Raw genomic sequence first — 23,298 nt, 5'->3', positions numbered from 1 at the left:
AAATGTTCAACATAATCTGTCTTAAATCAAGATGTATAATTTAAACATGGACCTGGAAACTAACTTGCACTTTGAATTATAAACATGACCTTCACAGTGATTGAGTGTACAACTATGTAAGCTCTGCAGTTTCTAACAGGAAGATAAATAGATTTTTTAATTCCTTTTGCACGTGACCGTAACTATTTAATCATTTTCTGAGTTTTTAACAGCCAAGCATATATACAGAGAAAGATTAATTTCAGTGCGATTAAAAATATTTCTGTTCCAAAGAGAAAGTTCAGACCTATGAATGCACACTGGACAAAAGATTAAGAAGCTCCCAAGGTGCACGTAGGGGATAAATCCTGTGCATGGGTAAAGTTGCAAAGCTGGAATTCCTTTAAGTTGATTTTGTTCAGAGACTAGTGAAGCTGACAGGGGTTGCAAGATCCCTAGTGACTTTTCTGGTTTCTCTCCCCTTCTTCCTCAGCTCTCATGTTGTGGCACGGTTTAGGGACTGTGCCAGAGACCAGGTGATGTGCATTGACATAGCTATGAAGAAGGTAGTTCCAAAATACTTTACCGATTGTTCAGATCAACATCATCTCCTTTTTTTTTTCTCACGAGTCTTCATGAATCAATATAACAGAACTATTTTGATATCCCACTGGCAGTATTTCTGAACTCCTCCTATCCTCAGGGTATTTGATGCAGACTCATTCCAATTGTTTGTTCTTAACAGTGATTTCTTCTCTTTCTTTTCAAAGATTTAACCTCTGGAACAGTGCCTCTGCAGATTTATTCAGGGGACTTGATGGTGGGAGAAACAAGTGTCACCTATCATACTGACATGGAGGAAATCAGCAGTCTGTTGGTTAATGCAGCCAACCCAGTACAGTTCATGTGCCAGGTAATGACCCTACAGCAAACAGCTGCTTTGGAAACCAGCTCTTTCAGAGGCTAGACAAGTGGACATAAGCAAAAGTGCTTGCCATTAAGTAGCTCTTCTTAAATGAAGAAATGCAAGGTTATTTAGGGATTTTCACATAACCTTAACATCCCCTTTTAGCGAAAGCATGGGTGCTTTTCTGTCTCTGGAGCGAATAGCTGTCTAAGGGGACTCAGGCTAGCCAACTAATAAAAAAAAAAACCCGCAGTCAACAGTCACATTTAAACCTTGATGCCTTCAATAAATTGGGATGATAGAACTTGATATAACAAAATACCATAAAAAAAATAAATAGTTTGGAAATTTGTACCTAAGGGTTGTTGAAAAAGATAGCAAAGACTCATACCAGCTGAATGGAGTAACATCAAATGATTTGTTTATTCTTAGTGCTTATTTCTTGGAAGCCACTCCTCAGTTCTCATATCATACTTTGCACAGTTGGGGTACCTGAACCCCATTAGACTCTTAAAGCTTGCCCAAGCAAGTTCTCCAGATATGTTGTCTTTGCTGCCTGCCTGCATGTCCCTGATCAGCCACGTAGTGGAAGCCTACTGAGCAGTGTTGCTAGTCACCAGCATACCTGGGGCAGGGGATTTCCCATTCCTTTTAGTTTAAGTTGTGGAGCGGTTGGTGCTGGGCTCTTCCCCTACTTGGGCCATGGGCATGTTCTCAGTCTTTGGCTAAGAACCACTTCAAAAGCCAAACCAGAGTGTACACCAAGCATTCCAAAGTGGACTAGTTCATACTTAGAGTGATGCTTCACTGGAGTAGTTTCAGAAGTAACATTATACCTGTAAGGGAAGTAGGAAGTAATAGTTTTCTGTGCTTCCAGTTGCATGAGTGACTTTCTCATTGTACTCTGTCTTGTTGTGGAGTGTATGGTGGTTATCTGCTCAGATTAATGATACTCTGTTTCTGGACCAGGAAGCTGTTCATGTTCTTTGCTTGGCCTGAACATTACTACCTTCAGTGTTTATGCCTACTGTTTTCTGATATGTGCTAAATAAAGAAACACATTATAAATCTCACCTTAACTGAACCTCCTAACTCCCCCAAACAAAATCACTTTCCATTTATCTCTAGGCCTTTAAAATCGTGCCATACAGCATAGAAGCACTGGATAAACTGTTGACTGAGTCACTGAAGAAGAACATTCCTGCCAGTGGCTTACACCTGTTTGGAATAAATCAGCTGGAAGAAGAAGATATGACAACAAGTAAGTTGAAAGATTTTTGTGGTGTTTTTTTTTTTTTCTTTTTAACCTTCATCTATATCAGTAGTTGTACCTTGGAGAGCCTTAACACTGCAGTGTGTGGTACCTGCACAGGCTGTCTCACAAATCTTACATCTCAGCCAGGAAGCTGAATTTCTGATGATGCCTATAGAAGAGGCATTGCCATTTGGTGTCAGGTGACCCTTTTTTTATTACATGTCTCAGTCTCACTTCCTTGCACTGCGACAGATGCAGCCATGTAGACAGTTTCAAACACAATCAAAGTGAAAAAATTATGCTCCCCCAAATGTCTCCCATATTTTCTCCTTTGTTCTTCTCCCAGTCCCATGTGGCATTTCTCCCCAGCCCAATCCCTTTCCCCAGACCTATGTCCCTGCTCTAAGGTGCACAGCGGGCACTCACCAGTTGGATTGGTGTGGCACCATGATATGGTTGCCTTACAGCAGCTGGATCCAACTGGAATGATAATCTAAGAGGTCCTCGCAAACCTGTGATCCTATATACATGAAGCTATTACAGTGCCAGATTCCCCACTCAAGGTCATAGGACTTAAGCCTGGAGATGTGCTGGGTACCTCAGTTGATTTGTGCAGCGTGAGCTCCATTTTGCAGCTGTATATATACTTCTCAGGGCCCTGACACCTGCTTTGGCCTGTGTGTTTGTTAGGAATTCCGTTTTCTCACCTTATGGCTCTGTTGCAGTTAGAGAGAAACTTAGAATCTAACTGGCTCCTGTTCTCACAGATCAGAGGGATGAGGAGTTGCCAACACTGCTTCACTTTGCGGCAAGATACGGGCTGAAGAACCTCACCGCCTTGCTGCTTACATGCCCTGGGGCGCTGCAAGCCTACAGCGTAGCCAACAAATACGGCCACTATCCAAACACCATAGCAGAAAAGCATGGCTTTAAGGACCTCCGCCAATTTATTGATGAATATGTGGTAAGAGGAAGCAGCTGCCCTTCTGCATTGTCCCGCGGCAGGTGTGGGCTGTGGCATTAAGCTTGGCACTTAGTGTTGTGGGAGCAGGAGTGATGGGGTGATGAAGGGTGCACTGTGGTGTGGTTAGGGTGTAGAAGACAGACATCCAGGCACACTGGAAGCTTCCGGGCTGGAGGGTTGGGTGCATCTTTGGATCTGGGGAATTTCTTGGGCTTTTGCACAAAGCAAGTTAAGATGGAAGCAGAGACTGCCATGCTGGGTTTCCTTATCACCCATCCATCTGACAAGTTTCTGCAGGGATGTGGTTGGTGCCTGGTGTACTCTTCTAGCTTCTGATCTTGGGAAAACTACAGCCTCTTAATCCCACTTACTTTACGGAGTAATATGGGTACAGAATATCTTTGGGAAGGTACAATCTGAGATGCTCTCTGATTATTCATAGTACAGTCTAGTTTGCTTATTAGCTTATTGACAACTGATCTGTGTAGTCTGCCTGCTCCACTTGAAATCCGTTTCTTCCTGTGTTAGGATAGCTGTCCATTCCCTGCTTGTTCTGTCTGGGAGCCCAATTCACAATTCAGTTATCTTTGAGCTGACCCCACCCCCAGAAAACAGCACCCTGACTTCTCCAGATTATGACATGGACCTGGCTCAGCTGCATGAGGCCGTTGTTTCTGTGGGGTCCTTTGGTGTGCATGAGGTTTATGCTTTCTTTTCTATTTGAGCTGTTTCCAGCCTGTATGTTTCAAAATAGTAAGCAGCTCCTTGTTTCTGATCATGTGAATTGAGAAAAGTTTATTTGCCTTTGCTTTCAGTTGGAAAGTTATGTGTAATTGTCTCTAACCCTTGTCTGAATGGTGGGTGACAGATCGGCCAGCCTTACTGTGGGTCTGCCAGCCAATTATGGTGGTGCTTAAGCCCTGTTTAGGAGGCATGGGTGGTTCTTAGACTTGGGATTTGCCTGTTTACATAAGCACGAATTTAGGGTTATTCATTAGAGCTAAATAAAGGTTATTCCCTATTCTGAAATCAGGAGGGCTGCAGAAAGGGTGAATTGTGTGATTAAAATATTTGCACTGGGGGGAGACATGCTTAGGACGTCCTTCCAACCTCTTACTGCAGTACTATGCTTCTCCCATGTCCTCCACACACACAGCGACAGAACTGTGTTAGAGCAGGTCCTCCTTACTGACCATCAAGCTGTCTGTGCAGCTCAGCACCAGAGCGCAGAAATGGTCGGCAGCAGTGTGTCTGCTGCAAGGTCCTGACTAGAAACACAACTAGTATGGATATCTGTTGGGATAATTATCTGGTTAAGATAGTTGTGCTTGTGACATAGTTGCAGCTTGGGAAAGAGGCTGGGATGAAGCTTTAGATTTTGCTCCCTTGTGTTGTTTGGTGAAGTTCTGCACTGCCCTCCCCCTCCACCCTGTGTTGCAAGTATGTGAGAAAGGGTTCTCCTGTCCTGTGAATCGAAAGTTTGCCTGTATTACACGAACAGCTGCCTGTTGTGAGGTTTCCTGTTAATCTCACAGAAAAGGGTCTGCGTACTCCCACTCTGGGTGTTGCATGCTGCTGCTGATGCCAAGAAACTGAAACTGAATTTACACCAAAGCTAAAACTTTGAATTCTTCTAAGTGCTCTGCCTGTGGCAAACTTTCCCCCTTATGATAGCTACGCTTAGTCCAAAGTAGCTTTTGGCAAGCATTTGTAATTTTAGAATGAGTTTTGCTTATGTTCTAGAAGTTTTGCAGACATCAGGTAGGACATGAAATTGAGGGAGTGAGAGGCTGTAATGGCTCTTCAGAAAGTGTCACTATCGTCTTGTTTCACCTCCATTATCTATTATTACAACATAGATCTTGAAGGCTGGGCCCAGACAGCTGTAGTGAGAATTTATTTCCTTTGAGAAGCCTTGGTCTTTGGGAATGGGCTACTTTTGTGAGTGTGTGGGGTTTTCTTCCATCAGTGATAGGAGAGTGAGATATCTTTTGCTTACTTTGATTCTCCAGATTCTTTACTTAAATGAGACTTGAATTTTTTTTTCCTGCCCTTCTTCCTCTCCAGGAAACTGCAGATATGCTGAAGAGTCACATTAAGGAAGAGCTGATGCAAGGCGAAGAGGATGAGTCTGTTTATGAGTCCATGGCTCATCTGTCCACTGATCTGTTAATGAAATGTTCCTTGAATCCTGGCTCCGATGAAGAGCTTTATGAATCCATGGCTGGATTTGTCCCTGGTGCACCAGAAGATCTTTGTACGTATATTCATAGAATCACAGAATTGTAGGATGGTTTGGCTTGGAAGGGACTTCTTAAGATTGTCTAGTCCACCCCCCCTGCAGTGAGCAGAGACATCTTTGACTAAAACAGGTTGCTCAGAGCTGCTGTCCCAGAAGCCTAAGCTAGTCTGCCTCTCTTGCACAGAGTAGCGCCTCCATTCAGTTTTAGAGTAAGGCCTGGTTATAGCTTTTCTCCTCTCACCACAAGGAAATGATGCTCCAGTTCTGATGTTGGCTGGCTGATAAAATTGCTCTAAAGCTTTCTTTGATTGCCAGTGTACAAGATCAATAGCTATTTCTTCAGTGCTTTGAGGACTCCCTGAATCCTCAGCAAGTAAATTAGCATTTGGAGGAAACACAAGTTTTCTACCATGTCCTACTTCTTCCTCCTGAGCTTCAGGGACATAGGGACACTGACTTACAGACACTGGTGGAAAAAATCACTATGTAAGCTGTGATTTTACTGACAACTGGGAAACTGAGAAACAAGAGCTGAGCTTCTACCTCAATAGCCTGAGAACAAAAGAAAGTGAATATCTAGAAATATGTGTACTGAAAAGAATATAATTGAAAAATCATTAATCTACTTGGTTTATTGCTAAAAATCTAGAGCTAAATCTGATAAATATGCGGATGTTTAACTTTTTCACCATTCCATTGATGTTCACTGGGGCTGATTGCCAATATCAAGTTAAGTACCTATGTTAAGCGATTGTAAATTTGCTGTTCTTACATATCTGCCAGTTTGGTCTGGCTTCATACCACTGATATATTTTATGATTCCCAAGATGATCAGAGAATCTAGCTGCTTATAGTTTAAGTACCTGCCTAAGGACAGCTAGTGTTAAGTGTGCTGCCTCAGGGGAAAAGCTTTCATACTGAAACACTTTTCCTTATAGATTATATCTGTCCTGGGTTGGTTTTCTTGTCTTGTAGATTAAACGGTGTTATAAAACACGTTTTCGTTGATCATGGAGTCCAGAAGACTTTGTTGATTCTCTGCCCGAAGTCATAAATGCTTCTCTAGGAAGTTTTGTTTGGCTGCTGCAGGCACAGTTTTGCTGCTAAAACCAGCATTATTCTGCCTTCAGGTGGAGATAAGCAGTAAGGCCGGTTGGACTCATAAGGAACAAAGCAGCTGCTGTTTGCAGTAGCGGGGGTGAGGGTTTGTAGATGTTTGGAAGCTGTGCCTGCAATCAGTGCACCTCTGAATGGGGTTGATTGACTAAGTCTCTGGAGGGAGGAAAAAACATGATACTCAGGATTCCTGTACTGAAAAGCAGAGATGTTTTCCTCATTGGTGAGATGCTGTATATGGCTTGTCTGTAATACCTCAGCAAGGCATGTGTGTTTCCTGCTTCTTCTGGAATTCTCCTAGTGTATTGCTCCTGCACACAAATCTCTGTTACCTTCCACTCTGGAGTCTTCTACTGGAAGTCTCTTTTTTTTCTTATGTAGTCTATTAGTCTTTGCTTGAAGAATATTTACAGCTTGTCTGATGGTGCTTAAAATCTACCTGTAATCTACAGGTACGGTTAAATTGGCACAATGCTCAGCACTTAGATGAGTTCTCTCAAAATGAAAGTGTTTCTTTATTATTTAGAATACCAGCATGCAGGCAGACCCTTGCTAAAATTAGTGGGAGTACTGGCTGGTTTAGAATTGCCATCACAGATAAAGGCTACAAGCTTTTTTACTGACTTAAAAGATTTGTGAGGATGAATGACACCCTAGGAAATCATAAACAACTCCTGCTGAGGTACTCTCTCCAGGTCAGAGTTGCCCTTACGTGAGTAGTTACGGCTGTGGTGTAGAGGACAATACTTGGGCTATTTTAAGTGTAGTCATACTGTGGCACGTGACCATTTATTGTGGTCAAGATATGCTTCCACCACAGTTTGTCAGAGGCTGATCAAAGGAAGGTTAGATACCACAGGGTCAATTTGTCTAGCAGGAACTGGTTTGAGAATAAGGTAACATGGGACTGGAGCCATTATAATAAGCTAAATGTAGTATCAAGTACTTGGATGCTGGAATGTTCTGTTAGTTCTTGTATTATTCATCCCACTTCTGATTTTTCAATGCTTTTTTATGTGTTATTTTTTTTCCTCTGCATTTGGTCCTGGGGAAACATTTACAGAGAAAGCACAGAAGCTGTGCAAGTACACAATTTTGTTTAAACTGATGCTGCATGAGAGTTGCACACACTTGTGTTGAGTTGCTAATTGTCCCTCTAAATTTTGAGATAAATGATGAAATTTAAAAAAAAAAGAGGATGTTTTGTCATCTGCAGAACACTGCCTCCCATTCTGCTGGAGGGGAGCATACATTCCCAAATAGGTCTTTATGATCTGCACTGCTCAGGGCATTAAGTTTTTTTCAGCAGGAACTTACTAACCTGCTGTTACCTTGTTTGCTGTTCTTTAATAATGAGATTGGATTGCCTTATTTAATTTCTTATCATTAATCTAATTGTTCCCACTTCAGAAGAGCATTTCCCTCTTAGTACACTTTTCAAATACCTGTAAAGTCAAACATAATTTTGCAGAATATACTTCAGGTTGGTGCAGGTTGCAGGTAAATGTCATTTTGCTGAATCACACACCGTAGCAAACAGCTGCTGAATAGCAAATAGGGAGAGTTATCTTCATCATATCAGTCTGGTACTAAGAACTACAGCATCAGATGAAGTGCTTTGATTTTTCTGTTTTCCTTTCACCAGCACCTACTGCTGACTTTTTGCAAAACAGAGTATTTTGAATAGGTTGGAGTTATGTGAAGCAGGGGCTCTGAGAGCAAGGACTCCTGGAAGTGCTGAAAACCTGTTTGATTTGTGTGAAGATTAAACCACCTGGTGTGTGTGGTGTTTGGTTAAAGAGTTAGGCTGTATTTCCTCTGTTCAAGGCCAGACAGTGGCCAAAGGCTGGTGGAAACAACTCTGGACTCTTAGTACTGTTTCCGTATCTATGAACTGTGTGGACAGTCAGACCCTACGTAGCGTGAGTTTCATGCAGAGATTTAATCCTTTATCCTGGAGAGTTTCAGCTACCTAAAATCTATTGTTCTGTAATTTTCAGATCTCCAGCACCTGAAGAGTAGATGTTAGTTCACATATAAATAAGTTGTGATGCCCTTATTCTACTCCCTTGCACACCCTCTCCCTCCTCCACCACTTTTATTCTCTTTAGATCAAGCTTTCAACACCATCCTTGTAGATTTTTATTTTTTCCTTGGTTAATGCAAGAAGCATCAGGCTCCTTGTCATCCTTGAGCAAACTGAGGGAATTGTGCACAAAAATATAGGTGCTTATAAAGTTCTGAGTTGTGATTTATGTCAACATACAGAAGCCTTTGTCTCGCATAATGAAAGACTGGTCTCTGTAAAGAAGTAGCTTGTCCTCTGTGCAGGAATACCTGGCATCTAATGTTTGCAAATGTTGAAAGGGTTTAAAGGTGTTTCTAAATAACACCTTTTAGAAAGGGTATTACTACTTTCTAAAAGAGCGCCCATGCATGGATATTTTAGCTGTTGTGAAGGGTCTGTAGGTCATAACTCCTCTTCTGTATGTCTGTCTGTGCAGATTGGTTGAGCTCCCTTCTGAAGCCTTAAACCCTGCAAAAGGAAACTGAAACTCCCTGAATAAATACTCGAGCTACTAAATTCTGACATCTAGAAACTACTTAACCAACTTCCTGCTAACCCTTCAGACCTACTTTCCACAATAGCCCCAAGAGACCAACTTGCCCCAATAGCCTCAAGAAAATCTGGGGACCTTTCCTGTGATACCCAGAGTGTGCACCGCCTTCTTGCCACTTCTGTCTCATTAGCCTGTTTTTGCAGCAAGTGGAACAGAAGGTGTCACTGATGAAGTCTAGAACTTCTTTTCAATTTTGGTACATGGGTGAGACATTGGGTCTCATCTGTATGCAAGACAGACCGTGCACAAGAGGGTAGCGAGGTGGCAATCACATCTTCTAAGGAGAACTAACTAGTTGATGAATTTAACTATGTTGACTATGTGATAGAAAACAAACCCTGTAGCATCCTGTTGCACTGCCGGTTTAGTAATCCTGGAGGGCACAGCCAAAACTGGGAAGACACTGTTTCCTCCACAGACAACAAAGGAACTTTGCATACCTGTTGTATTCTGTTCTGCTCCCAAATCCATAAAGTAGGGACTTTCCTCAGGGCCTGGATTTGCTACAGGTTTATTTCTAAAAGCTAGGTGAAAAATAATCAGGTAGCTGCAAGGTGGAAAAATCACTCTACAGAAAAATAAAGGTCTAGTGCTGATTCTTCAAGGTGCTGAAATATCAAATCTGTGCTTCCATGTAGTGCAGTGACACAAGTGAACTTTAAATTAGGTTGGTGGTGAGCAGATTAGTTTCAGCAGCATGCAACTTGTCATGGACTGCAGAGCTCTTGAAAAGCTGCTGCTGTAGTTAGTCCACACACCATGCAGTATTGCAGTGGCTATGCTGGAGGTATGCCCATGAGGTTAAAGGTAGGTGGTGTGCACTCACATGACCCTCAGTGGGTCCTTTGGCAATTATTGTTTTAAAAAACCTCACAACATTCGAACAAAGCAAAACCTTGCTAGCCTATTGTAATCAGTTTCTCATAATATCCTCAGTTTTGCAGAAAAAAATAAGAAAGCAAATATTAAAAATCAATGCATAGAAAAGTATTTCATATTCTCTAATGTAACCCAAGCCATCTGGTTTACATAGTAATAGATATTTGACAATATGCCTCAACAATTCACTGGTATCACTAAGCCTCAACAATAAATGTATGTCACTCTTGTTTTCAGTATCATTAGGAGCATGGTTACCTAACATTTTATTTTAGTTTTAGGATTAGCTTTAGGGTTACAATGAGGTTGATCCTTTTTTAAAATCAGAATTCTTCATGTCAGAACAATAACTTAAAGTATCTTACTGTTTTCTGTCACTTCTTTCTCAATACTAAATCATCATTTGACCCTCTAAACACCTTGCAGTCCAACTAATTAACTCAGCTGTTTTGACTTTTATCCCATAAACAAATACTATCTTCTGTGTCATGGGCAAATTGCCCTTAGTGTCTTGTTTTTCCAAGTCACAGAGCTTCCACCTAGTTTCACCTCTCAGGAACACTGTGCAGAAGCCAAAACCTTCACCTGGCCAACACACTCTCAATAACAGCTAATCCGCAGTGTCTGCTTGGAGCCTTGTCAGAACTTCTCAATAAGCAATGTTAGTCACCCTCAAGGGCAAGCATTAGGCAGCTGGCAAAGATTTGTGCAGCATGGACTGAACGTAGCAGCTTAGGAGCCTTTTTTGTGGCAAATGTCTGGTCAGTTGCCTCGCTTCCTCTTTTATTTTCACCGTAGACCAAAGGTCTGAAATATCACATCATTTTATTATTATTACATTGTTCCACATGTTTAAGGACATAATCTACCAGGTTCATATTTCTGATTTATTTTCCGCTCCCCCCACAGATGTCGAGATGCTGCAGTCCAAACCAGACACTCCAGTTGCTGGAGATGAAGTTTCTCTAACTACAAAAGACTCGATGCTCCGCAAGTTTTTAGAAGGTGAGAACTGTTTGGAGAGAGGGATGGCAGTAGCACAGGTAAAGCAGTTAAATGGAACTTGAGATTTCTCCTTCATCTGTTAAGGATAGGAGCTAGTCCACAGTTTGACATGGACAGCTTTGCTTTAGTGGGTACAAACGAGGCACAACAGAAAAAGCAGCTTGTGAGGTGATTTCAGAAAGGCAGTTTAGTTTCTTAACAAAGAGGAGTGATTTCTAGTTCTGGTCCCTGCCTACCAGTGAGTGCAAGCACACAGCTGGTATCTGTTCAGGAATGAGTGTCTTTTTTACTTGTCTTGGTGATGAGAATTAACTCCAGTATCCTGATGTGGGTGCAGGCTCCCCTCATGGGCAGAGGCTGAGTATAAAGTAAAGCAGCACAAGCTAGTGATGAATTGTAATGTAGATGCTTTATTCAAAAGTCCATCCATTGAAAACAGCATCCTAGAAGGAGGAAAAGAACTGCTGGCTCCCAAACCTGTTCTACACTCTGCCTCTTCAGTGCTCCCTCTGCCTTCTCTGACCAAAGCCAGACCTTAGCTCCATGCTATCCTCACTGAGCATGACTGGGTTGTCCAAGCATTTTCCTGACTCACCAGGTTCCATGGGATATGTGCTTAGTTTTGGTGGGTGACCCAGCTGGACTCAGAGGAAGATTAAATCTGGGACTCTGAACGTCTTGTTCTGTTTGCCCTGCCAACACCAATACTCTGGCAGTCCCATTGCGTTGACTCAGCTAGGTGTTACAACATCACTCAAGGAAAGTCAGTCCAGTGGTTAGGGTATCAAGTCCTCTCTTGAAGGGCTTTGGCAGGGTCACTGCAAATCTGAATGTTTTTCCCTGTGAAATGGCCAGCTCAGTAGGAACGTGGTACATAGTGCAACTGGTGGGATACAGTGGTCAGTCAAGCAGCCAGGTTGCTTTTCTTACAAATTCCCCTCTGTTGTAGGCAGTAGCATGGAGGTACCAGATTCAGAAGAAGGAGATTACCATCAGTATGGTGAGGATATATACTACTCAGTGGAACAGGACACTTTTCCACAGGAAATGGCAAGCAGACCTCCAGTTCCTGTTCCAAGACCGGAAACCAGCTCTCCACAGCCAGACAATGAGCTTTACATCTCCAAAAGTGAGTTGGGTACCAGGACCTGAACTGTAGATAGTCAGCTAGAAAATGGCCTTGACGTGGGCTCCAGTTGCAAAATAAATGCCAAGAAAATCTACATGTTTCTGAGACCCCTGGATTATTTGGCTCTGGAGTCATTCTTGCTCTGTAAGAGCTGGATTATGTTCGGGATCCAATTTGGAATCTGTTTTTCATCTTCTGCCTGCTCTGAAAATGTGGGATGGTTGTATCCCTAAGTCTTGGTCTGAGCTTGCTCTTAATGAAAGCAGTAGGATGACAGGTTGCCCCCAAATGGTATAAACAAATCCAACTAAATAGGAAAGATCCTGATATTATAAGCACACAGTCAAGCTAATAAGATGAGACGTTGCTGCTCTGTAATGGTATAACTGATTCAATAGTATTTGTATAGGACATGATTCTATACCTCAATACCTCCTGAGGTGAGGTTTAATTGAAATTGAAGAAAACTGTTCCTCTTCATTTGCTAGGCTGTTTTGGAAATCTTGGTCATGTTTCACAAACATTCTATCAAGAACTACAGTAACATGTGGGAGACTAATTTCAGTGACTCCTTCCCCCCATGACAGGACTGTGGGGAAAGCATGTTCAGTTTTCTCATAGAGGTGGCTGAGCTGAATTTTTTGAGGTCAACAGAAGGGGAATTCTACTGTACAACTCCGTATCTTGTTTTCTTCACTGGACTTAGTAGGGTAACAAAGCTGTAACACTGTGCAGAATTGTGTATGCTTCCTGTATTCATCCTTGCTGTTTCTGTCTTTGAGATGTATTTCAGTGTCTAAAGAGTGTTTGTTTTACAGTTTTTGCACAGAAAGCTCAAAGATCTGAGAATCTCTATGTCCCTAGAGGAAAGGTTAAGAAAGGTAAGTCAGGACTTCACCTTGAACACCTTCCCTTTTATCATATACTGTACATATCCCTGTCTTGGAGTTCACCCTCAGGCAGGATCATAATGATCATTGAAATCCTTCTTTTAATGTTGTGATCCCTATTATTTCATGGGCTTGCTGCCCCTCTTTTGATCTTCTGGATATAGCCACTGCCTGTTGATCACTATTTCCTGGAATTTAACCCTGAAGGAACTGTTTGCCATTGACTCTGAAATTCCAAACCTGTGCCCTTACTCTTTCACCTCTACCAGAGTGCCATGAACCATATCTGAGCTTTTACCTCATGGGTTGGGAACTCCACTTTGTGTTGCAAATGAGTCACAAAGAGCCAGCCAGATGAGTTTTCACCTTTCTGTTTCTGGAATTACACTGCACAGATTACCTAGGAAAAGTCTAGCTTTGTGACTACCAAGGTGAAAGCTCTGTTTTAGGGATTACTGAGGAGAGAGAAATTTTTGCAGCCAGGAAGCAGAGCGCTTAAAGGAGTACGTTTTGTGCTGTTCACTTTAAACATATATTTTTAAGAACAGAGATAATCCCTGGGACATATTTGTGTACAAGGCAACATCTCAGCTGGGCTTTTAGCCCTGACAAATAGCAGGATGGCATAAGAACAAAACACTATTATGGTTAGGGAAACATTTGGTCTGTAATATTGATTATTTTGCATCTCTGCTGTATCAAGGGTGTTTGAATTTCTTTGTATTCAGTGAAGAGAGCAGATGTCACAAGTTCAGTAATATATTTGGTGTTGTTCTCTTTTCAGAGACAATAGTCAGGCCTGTAAGGGACCTGTCTCAATCAAGCATATATGATCCGTTCGCTGGAATGAAAACCCCAGGTCAACGGCAGCTGATTACATTACAGGAGCAAGTGAAAATGGGCATACTCACCGTTGATGAAGCTGTGCTTCATTTTAAGGAGTGGCAACTGAACCAGAAAAAGAGATCAGAATCATTCCGGTTCCAGCAGGTACAGGTTTATTCCACCATTCAAGAAATACAGCTGTCTCTCTATGCATATATCACAAGCTGTCCAGTGTGGGTACATTTCTTTCCTGGTTGAAGCAGGAAGACTGTTAACACAGTCCCCCAGCTAGCAGAGTTCTCTCCTGAGACGGAGGGGCTGTTCCCATGCAGCAGCAAGCAGGTAGCTGTTTTACAGGTCTGTTTGTCTTGCAGTATTATTGTTAGTTTTTGGAGATCTGTACACTAGGAATTGGGCCAAATCCAGTTGGCTAAATTACCTTTCTAGAGGTCACCTAGCATCTCCCTGCGGGCCGAAGACTTCTGTGGTGAACATTTAGCTTGTCAGTTCTCATCCATTTCAGGTCAGTGAAGACTCAGTGTCCCAGATGGAATATTGACTTTCAGGTCCTATCCTGTAGGTGGTCTGATCCCTCCCTGGGTGTTTGATGGCTCCGGGACCACCTGTTCTATGTAGCTGGGCAAGGTCTAGCAACAGGCATTAGTGACAGCACAGTGTTTGGGTGGCTTTGCTGACTGAGGGAGTCCTAATGTTTGCCGCAGCAGCATAATGACTGGTAGCACTAGCAGTCGTAGTTTAAAATTTCCAATCTCAAGTTAGAGTGAGGCTCCCTCTCTAAAACCACTGCCTGCTTCTTTTGGAGCCTTTTGTTCATGCTGTGGCAGTCAGAATTGTCAGAACAAAGCCAAGACTTTTCTCCTTCCGATTCTCACTTGAAAGTGTTCTCTCTACCCAGAAACAGTTAGAGGAATCCCTTATTCTGTCAATAAAGAACACAGTGCTACTTTAGTACGTGTCTGTAGCAGACAGGAAGTGGCATGCTCTGTGCCCTGTCCCATGAGCAGCTTTCAAAGTCTGTCCTCCAGACCTTGCCTCATGGTACAGAAATTGCTCCGTCTGCTTTTCCCACCTATTCAGGGGTTTCCTCCTCTTACATATGTACGTATTTCCCTCTGGAAAAGTTGTGGGTTTTTTCTCTTTCCACCTTTTCTTACTGTAAGGTGCAGTATGCTGCCACACAGTGGTGAAGAGGCTTTGCTCCCAGTTAGATTTCCAGGTGTCCTCTCTTGCTTCAGTGGGGACATCCTGAATTCTTTCAGAATTGCACCTCATACTCTGGGATGAGTACCTCATACTCCGGCAGCCTCCCCTGTCCCCGCAGAATTATCGGTTCATTAGTACAGAAAGGACTGTCCAGTTGCTTGAACATGGGTCTTGTTTCTGTGCCAGTGTCACAGTGGAAACAGAAAATAGGGGGAGTTCTGAACCAAATGGGCTTCTCATCTGCAACTGCGAGTCTGTGGACTTGACCTTAACGTACACAATGAACATCTGAAGAAACCTTGGCTTTTGAAAAGCACATGTGAATTCCTGAAGGGAATAGATTAGAAACTGTTAACATGGTTTGGACTTCAGCCAGGTCTAGCAGGCTTTGTTAAAGCTTGGTTGCAAAATTAGCTGAAACACAATACTGGTATTTTCAGAAAACTACTCATCCTCCTTTATCCAAAGCACTGAAAAGAGTATCTTGTAATGCTTTTAGGAAAATCTCAAACGGCTACGAGACAGCATTACCAGGAGGCAAATGGAGAAGCAAAAAAAGGACAGAAGTGCAGGTAACAATCTCTCATTCTGACATTCTCTGGTAGTGAAGCAGCTAACAATATTAATAGGTTCTTCAGGCAGAAATGTCTCTGTATGTATTGTAGTTACATGATATCTTAACATTCACATCCATGTGCCTGTTGGCTAAAACATAGAGAAGTTTCTTTACTCCTCAATTTCCCACACAGAGGAAAGGGAGATTCATTCACGGACAGTTATGATCACCCTTAAGGGTTTGTGTTTAACTTTAGTCTGAGGGGCAAAGCTGTCTGTCAGAGGCTGTATTTGCATGGACCCTTCTGAGCTGTTTATTTTCCCTTCCAGATTTGGAAATTACAGTACCCATTCGACATTCTCATAATACTTTGGGGAAACCAGAATGTGGAATATATGAATACACCCCCAGGAAAAATGTTTTCCCACCAAAAAAGGAGTTAAAGCGAGGAGACTGGAAAACAGAAAGCACATCCAGCACAACAAGTAAGTAAACTCTGAGCGTCACCCTCTCTACAGAAAATCTTAATGGAAAACACCTCCCCAGCCTGACTGGAGTCAGCTCAGGGGACAGTTTCTGAATCCCAGTGCTGACACAGCCCCCCAAATCTTGCATGCCTTGGCCTAGCTGTTCTGAAAACTGTAAAAGCAACTCCGGGTACCTCAAGTAGTTTAGGCATCTTATGTCTGCATCTCTGCAGGAAGAGAACCTGAAAGCTGAGCGAAAGATTCCACTGAGCCTTCTCAGGGAAGTCATCTTCCCCATCTTCAGTTCTTAACAGTAGGTGGCAACTGCTCCCTTAGGAAAAAGGATGCTCCCTCGCTGTGACTCTGAGCAGTGTGCTCTTCTGGTGTGAAGGGCACAGTTATACTGCAGGCTGGGAAGCAGTCTCCACATGTTGTTTCCTCAGTTGTAGAAAAAGGACAGCATTTTTCATTGGTAACTGGGATCTCTTGAGTGACTTGGGTTTTACTGGGCTTAATTTGTGCACATTAAAATACCGTTGCTGCAGACTGAGCAATTCTTACAGAAATCATTAAGATCATTTTGGTCCTCTGAAATTAAAACTGAGTTCCAGTGAGGTTACTACCTTTGTGGCTCTTGGCAAGATATAGCTGGCACATACCCAGAGTAGGTGCCAGAGGCAGCTGGCTGAGCCAGTAACTTGCATATAAGCAGCTGTGAGAGAACTGTTAATGACCCTGCAGAGTTCACTGTGTGCAGCTTGGCTCTCTTTCCCATGGTGTGATTGTGAGAATGGACCCCAACACAGTATTTATCACTCAAATGCTGCTGTTTGTACCAACCAGTAATGAGAGTTACATCACCAAGGATAGGGAGGGACTGCACCTCATGAGAAATCCTTTCTAACCTCCTTTTCAATGCATAGGTTTTTGAAAATTAGATTCCCAGTATTGCACAGCCCCATCAAACATTATATATTTATAACTGAAAGTAGCCATAGCAGTGTAGGATATGTTTGAGAGCAGTGTAGGGTATGTTTGAGAGCTGCTGTCCCCTTTGGGGCAGCATGACTGACTGCAAAAAAATTCCCTACTCTGAGTCCATGCTAGTTAAATGGGTTTGCATGACTGGTCGCTGAAGGTTGTTTGATCAAACTAGTCATTTTTAGCTCTGAAACAGACTAGGAAACAGCCCTGTGACGAGTAAGGATCATTGTGAGAGGATGTGGTAAGTAGCAACTACCTCTCAAGCGGTCACTTATTCCAGGGACGAATGTGTGATGGTGCTCAGAGCCATCTACCTCCACCAGTTGTTAAGGACATGGGGATTGATAATATAAATATACATAAATGTTGGGTGTGTAACACTTGTGAAAATATTTACCTGGCTTGCCAGCTGATACTGACACTGGATCCTTTCAGTTAGATTGTGGTTGTGAGTATTTAACCTGAAGCCTGGACCTAGATAGGGCAGAAATCTGCTAGAAAGAAAGCAAAACTGAATGGTTTGGGCCTGTGGCCTGTGTTGTATGAAATGCCATTGTTTGGATCCTGAACATATAAAAAATAACAGTGGAAGTAAATTGATCTAAACAAGCATTAAAGGACGTGTGCAAGAGGTTAGAATGAGTCCTGAGTTAGTGATTTGCAGTTAAATCACCGCAATTTAATAATCAGTTTGTTTTGTCTTGCTTACGTACTCCAGGTAGTGCTAGTAACCGCTCCAGCACTCGAAGCATATTGAGTGTCAGCAGTGGGATGGAAGGGGACAGTGAGGTAAGCTCACCTCTGCTATATACTGGTCCACTGTTCTTAAGTTTTGTTTTCACAGAAAAGAAAAGGAGCTCAGGGATGGCATTTAATGCTAAAATGTAGCCTCTTCTGTTGTGCAGCTAACAAGAACCAAATTCTGCTGATCTGTAAGCTCCTTTCTTCATTTTGCAGGACAATGAAGTGCCAGAAGCAACTAGAAGCCGCAGCCCAGTGGCCCACCAAGCAGATAGGCTGTCTTTCCCGGAAAGGCCTCCCAGAGTGCCCCCTCGAGGTGCAAGCAGGTAAAGCTAAAATGCAGCTCAAAGACCAGTGAATCAATGTGGAAGCTTTGGGCAGAAAGCAAATGTGTCTTTCAACAAAATCTACCAGACTATTATCTATAAACACACACCTAGGAATTGTGAGATCCTTGCTTCTCATCTGTACTGCTTGGTGGAATTGGTTTCCTAGTTGGTTTTGTGCCTACTGCGGTGCTGTTACTGCGGTTCACACACTGCAAGGGACGGCACTGTTGAAGCACACAATGCTTGCCCTCATAAGACCGACCTAGGTGGAGTAGCATCCTGCCCCTGGCAGAGGTTTCGTACCAGATCCTCCTGAGAAGATCCTTTTGGAACATACAAAGTGTAGTGCAGATGGAATTCCCCTTGGAAGTTTTTTTCTTCCTACAAAGTTCAGATCTCTTCAAAGCACACTTGTTTATATGTACGATTACCCTCAAAGTAAGATCTGCACTCATTTTATGGAAGGTGTTGAGAAGTTTTGCCTTGATTTGATCATACCACCACAAACCTAAGTAACTTGTAAACATTCCTTTAGTCCAAACGGTGCAGTTCTATGAAGTCCAGGCCCCAGAGGCTTATCTAAGTACAGATGCTAATAAAATTCTCCAAGTATTAAAATAGTAGTTACTAATGTGTGGGTGCAATAAGTTCTGTATGTTGGCTTGGCTCTGGCAAGAATATACTGGAATTTATCTGTAGTTACTTTGAAAAAAATTTTTTAAATTTTTTGATCTCTCCTTATTGCTCTTCATCTAATTTTCAGGAGAAAGCTACTATAATATCAAAGCTTTACTCCAACCAAGCATTGCAGCATCTCTTTCCAGTAGTCGTAGAAGGACTGCAGCTGATGTGCAGAATAAAGAGGTTGGACAGGAACAGTGCTCTGGCACCTTGGCATCTGTGCTGTTGCTGAATCACTGATAGCCTGTTTGTCATCTGTATGACTATTGCTTGTACAGCGTTCTTAGATATGATGTGTTTGCATGCAGTGTGTTGTTCCAGAGCCCTATACTCTGCTACTTAATGCATTTACATTCTCTGTCTTTTTATAGGCCTGTAAGCTGCGAAGGCTTTTATCCTCCACCTGTGCCCCCAAGAGGCCGTTGAATCTCTCAACATCTGTGGAATATGAGATTTTTCTGTTTGTATGTGTGTACAGATATTTTTGGGTTGTCTTAAATTATTTATAAGCAGAAGCCAAAAGTTTTCTTCCCCTTCCTCCCTCCTAAAGTTCTGGTGACTTTTCCCATGATTTTCACTGAGACTTCTTGGCCTTCTGTAACTTTTTTACATGGAAGAATTTTGGTGCTTTGGGACTTCAAGCAGAAGTATCATGGTTGGGAAGGAGAATGCTGATGTGTGTCTTGGCAGACCTGCAACAACACGAAGTTTCCCTTTGACCAAGAAAGAACACATGTCTTTTAAGAAACTAAATCCTGATAAACATTGTTACCAAACCCCTCAATACAATGTACAAGGGCTCGAGTGGAAAACATGCTTGGAAAAGTAAAGAAAATAATTTGTTTGAAGACTTTGTTTGAAGAACATGCGTTCCAGCAGGAACAGGTGAATGCGCTGCTGTTTGGTGTAACGTTTTGCGTACGGACATGCTGACCTTTCAGAGGTGTAGAATCATTAAACCATGGGAGGATGAGAAGTTGTCTTTATTAGAGAATGTATTTTGCGTACAGCCTTGAAAACGCCTTTCCCTTTCCCCTCCCCTCCCTGAAGAGGACAGACATTAGCGAGGTGTTGTGTGTGCCAGAGATGTTGTGGATGCCCCATCCCTGGAAGTGTCCAAGGCCAGGCTGGATGAGGCTTTGAGCAAGCTGGTCTAGTGGAAGGTGTCCCTGCCCATGGCAGGGGGCTTGGAACTGGATGGGCTTTAAGGTCCTTTCCAACCCAAACCATGCTGTGATTCTATGATTCTATGAAGAGGACAGACATTGGCAAGTGTTGTGTGTGCTGCATTTTCCATGAAAATTCCCAAGCCAGCTGGTAAGGGACCTACTGTATCACAAGCCAACTGTACTTGCACGTTTCTGGGGAGGGAATAGGTATGTAGTTACCTGAAATCCCGAGTGACCTTTCACATTAGAGGAAGTAATTGGCAGCAGTGCTGTGTTCTGTATCTCTCATGTGTGTTCATTGCAGCAGCAATATCAAGGTGTTTCACGTCATGCTCTGGCATAGTGTAGCGAGTCTCCAATCATAAATGCTGGCAAACACAGCCGCCTAGTTAGCCTGCTGCAGTGGAACCAGGCAGCCTGGGCTGGACTCTGCTTTGTCTGCTGTTCCTTTCTTGCGATGTGCATCTGCAACAGCTGTGTCCAGCCTTCTTTCTGCCTCAGGGCTTACAAACTTAAGGAGACCTTCCTGGTTTAGCTCTTTGTGTTCCAAATGTAGAAAGCGTGTAAAGCAGAAACTAATTTTGATTCCTTGTCTCAAAGGACTTGAATGATGGAAGTGAGGTGTTTTGTTTTTTTGGGGGGTATTGTATTGGTTTGGTTTATTTTGCTTTTCTTCCCAGGCCTTGCAATCTTCTGTGCATATCCTGGTCCTTGGGGGACAAGTACAGGGCTCTGGTTGTCCATGAATGACACAGATGGAAATTCTTCAAGATACCATTCAGGGTAGAGAATTAAGGATTTGTTACCTACTTGGTTTTCAAGCCATTCCCCCTCTTCTAGCCCTGAGAGACATAGGTACATCTGTATTAGGTGATCCCTTTTTTCTTTTTTCTCTTTTTTCTTCTTTAAAGGACCTCTGTGCCTTCTCCAGTAACTGTGGTGCTACAGGCTTGCTGACAGTTTGCTCTTTGTTCACAGTAGCCAGGGGAATGGTGAGATGGGGAGCTACCTTCCTGTGCTTTTCTTGGAACTGAACAAAATTCCCAGCACTGTTCAGTCAAATTGGAGGCAGAGAAGGAGGTTTTTGTGATGAAATGAGGAAAATAGCAGCATGGATAATTGAAGGAAACAGGGATAAAAGAAATAAAAGAGGAAATTCAGCAGCTTGATTGTCTTCAGCTGTCACACATGCTTTGGTTTGCGCACAGCTCCCTGGTTTTGCTGAAATGTTCCCCATCTCCTTAGTGCTGGCTGCAGCTGTGCTCCAGAACCTGGAGCTGTGATAAGAGGAATTCATCTGCTTCTACATCTGCCAGGCATAACATAAAGTAGAAATGTAGGATGTGGGGAAAACTGTAACAAGGAAGGGAAGAGCAAAATATGAGTGTCATGCAGAAGATTTCCTTTCAAAGCTGTTGCAATGAAGTAGCCCAGGGATCCATCTTCCCCAGCTGATTATTAGTTCTGCACCCCCTGCATATGATAGCCAAATGTCTTCTGTGGGAGGGCTTTATCTGAACTGTATCTGAGTGTTTGCTTTTGCACAATGCCAGTAACGTGGCTGTGAACTGCATTTTTATTGCTATTACTGCAGTGAGATGGTTTGTATTTGAATTGCTGAAAAGTAGCTCATAAGTAGCCTTTCAGACCTCTCTCATTTCCAGCTGAGATCCTTCCTTAGTCTGACCTGACCTGTCATACAAAACCAAATGCTAGTGGGGCTCTGATTTGGAGGAGAGGTGAACTGGGACAGGTGGGACTGAGTAATGTTATAAATGCACTCTGTTTGGGCCCCTTCTGCATGTGTAAGGGGGGGAAATTGGAGACACAGCTGTAGTCTCAGGCATTCCCTTCTCACTTTCTCTTTGTAACTTCTGGATTAGTTAGGATCTCACTGATCAGTGATCACAGCAAAACTGTCACCCTATCAAGGAGAAAAGGAACAGCACTAAAATGGCTTCACTGTAGGTAAGTGATTGGGATGCAGGCATGACTTCCGTGTCTCTGGCAGGTGAGCAGAGATGCACCTTGTCAGCTGCCAAAACGTGTTCCATGTCAGTTTGGTTTCATTCAGTTGCTTTAATCCTTGTATGGCTCAGTGTGTAGAGTCCTTGTATGTGTAGGCTCCAGTTGTGCTGGCGAGCATGTGGTGTGTATTGCTTCCACCCCAGATGAGAAGTGCACTGAAACTCAGAAGAGACTGGACAAGAAAACTGCGTGCAACCAGACTGTTGGTTACTCAAGAGTGTGCTTGGGGGGGAGTGGGAACGAACTGTGTTTCTGTTGAACGTTAGAGGTGAAGCACTGAACAGGTAATAAAATTGCTGGTAAAAAGTAAATGGCCTGGCCACCTGTAGGGGCAACAACCAATCCACTGAGCTCAGGTGGCAGCTGGCTGGCCTGGAGAAAGCGTTTGCTCTTTGTACATTGTGCCTCACAAAACCTGCTGCAGCAGATGGCTCTGGCTGGCCCTTTTGTTGATTGAGAGACTTGAGTACTGAATAAATTGAAGATGCTGAAGCTTCCTCTCTCTGTCTCCCAAGGGTAAGCTACTGTGTTTTGGACCAAGATGCAAGGACTAGGAAGAAACATATGGTGTTATAAAAGCTGTCTAGTTTTTTTTTTTATATAAACAGGGGTTTTTGAATGGGTTTTGACAACTATCTCTCTCTACGGAGACCTTGTTTCTACTGAAATAGGCAGGAGATTGAAAATAAGCTATCTGGAAAAGGCGTTGTATAAACTTAGCATGCTAAAACTATGTTCAGAGCAGGTAGATTGAATGCATTGGACCACAAGGGGAAAAGCTTTTAGTATATATGTATAGCGTGCAGCAGTGAAGAGGGACATCTGTTCGGCAAAGCATGGATGGCACGTAAGAGCACGGAGCAGCTCCTGCTGCAGCTCATGTCCTTCACTGTCAGTTTATCCATTGGTTGGCTCGTGCAATAGTTGAGAATCTACTGGAGCCTCTATTGTTTAAAAAAATTATGCTTCATACTCTCTGAAAATCGTTTCTGTATTTTTTTTTTTCAGTTTAAAAAATTGTCTGATCAATGAATACTTAATACCACGAGATTTTTGGCTTGGGGGGTTGTGTTGGTTTTTTGGGAGTAGTTTGTTGGTTTTTTTTTTTCCTTTGGCCTTGTAGCTCGAGGCAGTTCCAAGTTCACCCCCAGGTGTGCAGGCTTTAGCTCAGGGCAGGCAGGAAGGTTACGGTTCGCTGCGCCTGGGTGCAGCTTTGCTGCCTCAGCACCCGCCCCGCACCCAGGTGAGGCTTTTTGCCGGCAGCGCTCATCCTTTTCTTCCGCTTGTACAAGCGCTGCAGAAAGCGG

General features: G+C 43.0%; 1 protein-coding gene across 1 annotated transcript in view; it reads left to right on the top strand.

The window, feature by feature from the left end:
- PIK3AP1 (phosphoinositide-3-kinase adaptor protein 1) overlaps positions 1–19,529 on the top strand; it is a 35,969-nt gene extending 16,440 nt beyond the window's left edge. The window contains exons 5-17 of the mRNA XM_010156497.1: positions 750–892; positions 2,015–2,147; positions 2,909–3,105; positions 5,173–5,362; positions 10,873–10,968; positions 11,918–12,097; positions 12,916–12,978; positions 13,772–13,977; positions 15,536–15,608; positions 15,922–16,077; positions 17,762–17,832; positions 18,001–18,110; positions 19,166–19,529. Of these exons, the coding sequence (XP_010154799.1) occupies positions 750–892; positions 2,015–2,147; positions 2,909–3,105; positions 5,173–5,362; positions 10,873–10,968; positions 11,918–12,097; positions 12,916–12,978; positions 13,772–13,977; positions 15,536–15,608; positions 15,922–16,077; positions 17,762–17,832; positions 18,001–18,110; positions 19,166–19,220 (1,673 nt within the window). The 3' untranslated portion in view covers positions 19,221–19,529. The remainder of the gene's footprint in view (positions 1–749; positions 893–2,014; positions 2,148–2,908; positions 3,106–5,172; positions 5,363–10,872; positions 10,969–11,917; positions 12,098–12,915; positions 12,979–13,771; positions 13,978–15,535; positions 15,609–15,921; positions 16,078–17,761; positions 17,833–18,000; positions 18,111–19,165) is intronic.
- Positions 19,530–23,298: the final 3,769 nt, after the last annotated feature.

Source organism: Eurypyga helias, unplaced genomic scaffold, assembly GCF_000690775.1.
Source record: "Eurypyga helias isolate BGI_N326 unplaced genomic scaffold, ASM69077v1 scaffold4478, whole genome shotgun sequence".
NCBI lineage: Eukaryota > Metazoa > Chordata > Aves > Eurypygiformes > Eurypygidae > Eurypyga > Eurypyga helias.
The sequence above is the reverse complement of the archived record's forward strand: the minus strand, read 5'-3'. Positions and strand labels throughout refer to the sequence as shown.